General features: G+C 36.8%; 1 protein-coding gene across 1 annotated transcript in view; it reads left to right on the top strand.

The window, feature by feature from the left end:
• The window catches only part of LOC110449456 (piezo-type mechanosensitive ion channel component 1-like), a 122,477-nt gene that overhangs the window by 53,115 nt on the left and 63,941 nt on the right, over positions 1–5,421 (top strand). The window contains 1 exon segment of the mRNA XM_021496332.1: positions 3,428–3,618. Coding sequence (XP_021352007.1) covers positions 3,428–3,618 — 191 coding nt within the window.

The raw sequence follows: 5,421 nt of genomic DNA, 5'->3' as shown, positions 1-5,421 counted from the left end.
AGTTATCTCCCCACTTTACCTATAGATATGGTGAATAGGTGATAAGTCACAACAGAGTTATCTCCCCACTTTACCTATAGATATGGTGAATAGGTGATAAGTCACAACAGAGTTACCTCCCTTCTTTACCTGTATGTATTGTGAATAGGTGATAATTCACGACAGAGTTATCTCCCCACTTTACCTATAGATATGGTGAATAGGTGATAAGTCACAACAGAGTTACCTCCCTTCTTTACCTGTATGTATTGTGAATAGGTGATAATTCACGACAGAGGTATCTCCCCACTTTACCTATAGATATGTGGAATAGGTGATGAGTCACAACAGAGTTACCTCCCCTCTTTACCTGTAGATATGGTGAATAGGTGATACGTCACAACAGAGTTTATCCCCACTTTACCTATAGATATGGTGAACAGGTGATAAGTCACAACAGAACTACCTCCCCTCTTTACCTGTATGTATGGTGAATAGGTGATGAGTCATAACAGAGTTATCACCCCACTTTACCTGTAGATATGGTGAATAGGTGATAAGTCACAAAAGAGTTATCTCCCCACTTTACCTATAGATATGTTGAATAGGTGATGAGTCACAACAGAGTTACCTCCCCTCTTTACCTGTATGTACGGTGAATAGGTGATAAGTCACAACAGAAATACCTCCCCCCTTTACCTGTATGTATGGTGAATAGGTGATGAGTCACAACAGAGTTACCTCCCCTCTTTACCTGTATGTATGGTGAATAGGTGATACATCACAACAGAACTACCTCCCCTCTTTACCTATAGATATTGTGAATAGGTGATACGTCACAACAAAATTACCTCCCCCTCTTCAGCTGTAGCTATGGTAAGTAGGTGATTTGTTCATTTTGTTGCAATAAGACAAAGAAGATGTAAGCTGTGACTTTACTGTTTCAGATTGAAGAAGAAATCTCCAACTTTATTTTTGACACTGAAGATGTTAGCACTGCTATTGAATATATTTCTACATGTTGGTACTGTTTACCATATCAATGGACCTATATCTGGTCAAACCTGTCTTAAGTACTGGATATTTGTGTCTCTAGGTACCTATATCTGGTCAATGCAGTCTAAGTACTGGATATTTGAGTCTCTAGGTACCTATATATTGTTGATCCTGTCTAAGTACTGGAGATTTGTGTCTCTAGGTCCCTATATCTGGTCAAACCTGTCTAAGTACTGTATATTTGAGTCTCTAGGTCCCTATATCTGGTCAATGCAGTCTAAGTACAGGATATTTGAGTCTCTAGGTACCTATATTTGGTCAATGCTGTCTTAAACACTGGAGTTTGGTGTCCCTCTAGGTACCTATAAATAGTCAAACCTGTCTAAGTACTGGATACTTCTGTCTCTATGTACATATGTATGGACGATGCTGTCTAAGTACTGGAGATTTGTGTCTCTAGGTTCCTATATATGGTCAATGCTGTCTAAGTACTCGATATTTGAGTCTCTAGGTCCCTATATCTGGTCAAACCTGTCTTAGGTACTGGATATTTGTGTTCGTCTAGGTACCTATATCTGGTCAAACCTGTCTTAGGTACTGGATATTTGTGTTCGTCTAGGTACCTATATTTGGTCAATGCTGTCTAAGTACTGGAGATTTGTGTCTCTAGGTCCCTATATATGGTCGATGCTGTCTAAGTACTCGATATTTGAGTCTCTAGGTACCAATATATTGTTGATCCTGTCTAAGCACTGGATATTTGTGTTCGTCTAGGTACCTATATCAGGTCAATGCAGTCTAAGTACAGGATATTTGTGTCTCCTTGTACCTATATCTGGTCGAACCTGTCTAAGTACTGTATATTTGAGTCTCTAGGTACCTATACATTGTTGATCCTGTCTAAGTACAGGATATTTGTGTCTCCTTGTACCTATATCTGGTCGAACCTGTCTAAGTACTGTATATTTGAGTCTCTAGGTCCCTATATCTGGTCAAACCTGTCTAAGTACTGTATATTTGAGTCTCTAGGTCCCTATATATGGTCGATGCTGTCTAAGCACTGGATATTTGTGTTCGTCTAGGTACCTATATTTGGTCAATGCTGTCTAAGTGCTGGATATTTGTGTCTCCTTGTACCTATATCTGGTCAAACCTGTCTAAGTACTGGATATTTGTGTCTCTAGGTACCTATATATGGTCAATGCTGTCTAAGTACTGGATACTTCTGTCTCTATGTACATATGTATGGACGATGCTGTCTAAGAACTGGATATTTGTGTCCCTCTAGGTACCTTTTATATATATGGTCAATGCTGTCTTAAGTACTGGATATTTGTGTCTCCTTGTACCTATATCTGGTCGATGCTGTCTTAAATACTGAATATTTATGTCTCTAGGTACCTATATATGGTCGATGCTGTCTAAGTACTGAATATTTGTGTCCCTCTAGGTACCTATATATGGTCAATGCTGTCTTAAGTACTGGATATTTGTGTCTCTAGGTACCTATATATGGTCAATGCCATCTAAGTACTGGATATTTGTGTCCCCCTAGGTACCTATATCTGGTCAATGCTGTCTAAGTACTGGATATTTGTGTCTCGAGGTACCAATATCTAGCCAATGCCATCTAAGTACTGGATATTTGTGTCCCCCTAGGTACCTATATCTGGTCAATGCTGTCTAAGTACTGGATATTTGTGTCTCGAGGTACCAATATCTAGTCAATGCCATCTAAGTACTGGATATTTGTGTCCCTCTAGGTACCTATATATGGTCAATGCTGTCTTAGTACTGGATATTTGTGTCCCTCTCGGTACCTATATATTGTGGATGCTGTCTTAGTACTGGATATTTGTGTTCGTCTAGGTACCTATATATGGTCAATGCTGTCTTAAGTACTGGATATTTGTGTCTCTAGGTACCTATATATGGTCAATGCCATCTAAGTACTGGATATTTGTGTCCCTCTAGGTACCTATATATGGTCGATGCTGTCTTAGTACTGGATATTTGTGTCCCTCTAGGTACCTATATATGGTCGATGCTGTCTTAGTACTGGATATTTGTGTCCCTCTAGGTACCTATATATGGTCGATGCTGTCTTAGTACTGGATATTTGTGTCCCTCTAGGTACCTATATATGGTCGATGCTGTCTTAGTACTGGATATTTGTGTCCCTCTAGGTACCTATATATGGTCGATGCTGTCTAAGTACTGGATATTTGTGTCCCTCTAGGTACCTATATATGGTCGATGCTGTCTAAGTACTGGATATTTGTGTCCCTCTAGGTACCTATATCTGGTCAATGCTGTCTTAGTACTGGATATTTGTGTCCCTCTAGGTACCTTTATCTGGTCAATGCTGTCTTTGTACTGGATATTTGTGTCCCTCTAGGTACCTATATCTGGTCAATGCTGTCTTAAGTACTGGATATTTGTGTCCCTCTAGGTACCTATATCTGGTCAATGCTGTCTAAGTACTGGATATTTGTGTGCGCTGGGATGCTGCTGCTCATCTCTATACAAGACGTGGTCATCTACCGAATCATCTATCTCGTGTTTTTCCTCTACTTCATCTTGGCCTTCCAGGTAAGATACGACTCAACTATTATCTTCAGAATGCACTTAGATCTTTCTAAGGTTAACGTGACCATTGCTTGAATCTGAGCTCAGAATGACCATCTCTGACAAAACCCCGGTCATTATAACTGACCATTCTCCATCAAATTAACCATCACACTAAGTTAACCCTTTCAACCCTATAGACCATAATGGACTCATCCAGATCAATTTATAGTAGCTAGAGTTTATGTTAGTTACATAGGGGTGAAATAGGTGAAATAAGGGTCAAGATTTCTGATGACACTAAATTTAAGTTAAGGTCAAGGTGACTTAAATTAAATGATTGCCAAGGTGACTAGTACAAAACCTGAATACTGTATAGCCAGTGTTTTCATTGGGTTTTGTTTTTTTGTGAACAAGTTCAATTGACACTGATGACAATTTTGTGATTTGGAGATGTGAAAGTATCTATTTCGCAGATAACTTAATCTTGACTTTAAACACATATCTTGATGTTCAGTAAAACAGAAAACAACAAATAGTATACACTTTTGAACTGTCATAAAACATACAATCCATATACATGTTATAGTACTGTACCATTATACTAGTAATAGTAGGCTGACATGTTATAGTACTGTACCAGTATACTAGTAATAGTAGGCTGACATGTTATAGTACTGTACCAGTATACTAGTAATAGTAGGCAGACATGTTATAGTACTGTACCAGTATACAAGTAATAGTAGGTCGACATGTTATAGTACTGTACCAGTATACTAGTAATAGTAGGCTGACATGTTATAGTACTGTACCAGCTAGTATACTAGTAATAGTAGGCTGATATGTTAATACAGATATAGTATTGTACCAGTATACTAGTAATAGAAGGCTGATATGTTAATACAGATACAGTATTGTACCAGTATACTAGTAATAGAAGGCTGATATGTTAATACAGATATAGGACTGTACCAGTATACTAGTAATAGTAGACTGACATGTTAATACAGATATAGTATTGTACCAGAATACTAGTAATAGTAGGCTGATATGTTAATACAGATATAGTATTGTACCAGTATACTAGTAATAGTAGGCTGCATAAACACCGGGTTTCTATTGTGGATATTTGTTTGTGTGTCATATAATACTACATGGACCATGATTAACACATCGTGTCTATGTGCCTTAAATATATAAAAATATTGTTCATGTAAAAATGAAGTAGACAGTTCCTAGACTGCGTATGATAATTGTGTTCAATGAGCTGATGATGTCACCTTACAATAAACAGAATATCAGAGTCAGTGTCAATAAAATACGATTAACTGTGATAAACTTATCTGTAGTAGATCAATGTCAATCAATAAAATACGATTTACTGTGATAAACTTATCTGTAGTAGATCAATGTCAATCAATAAAATACGATTAACTGTGATAAACTTATCTGTAGTAGATCAATGTCGATCAATAAAATACGATTAACTGTGATAAGCTTATGTGTAGTAGATCAATGTCAATCAATAAAATACGATTAACTGTGATCAACTTATCTGTAGTAGATCAATGTCGATCAATAAGATATTATTAACTGTGATCAACTTATCTGTAGTAGATCAATGTCAATCAATAAAATACGATTAACTGTGATAAACTTATCTGTAGTAGATCAATGTCAATCAATAAAATACGATTTACTGTGATAAACTTATCTGTAGTAGATCAATGTCAATCAATAAAATACGATTAACTGTGATAAACTTATCTGTAGTAGATCAATGTCAATCAATAAAATACAATTTACTGGGATAAACTTATCTGTAGTAGATCAATGTCAATCAATAAAATACGATTTACTGTGATAAACTTATCTGTA

The sequence above is a fragment of the Mizuhopecten yessoensis genome, unplaced genomic scaffold (assembly GCF_002113885.1).
Source record: "Mizuhopecten yessoensis strain PY_sf001 unplaced genomic scaffold, ASM211388v2 scaffold4615, whole genome shotgun sequence".
Lineage (NCBI taxonomy): Eukaryota > Metazoa > Mollusca > Bivalvia > Pectinida > Pectinidae > Mizuhopecten > Mizuhopecten yessoensis.
The sequence above is the reverse complement of the archived record's forward strand: the minus strand, read 5'-3'. Positions and strand labels throughout refer to the sequence as shown.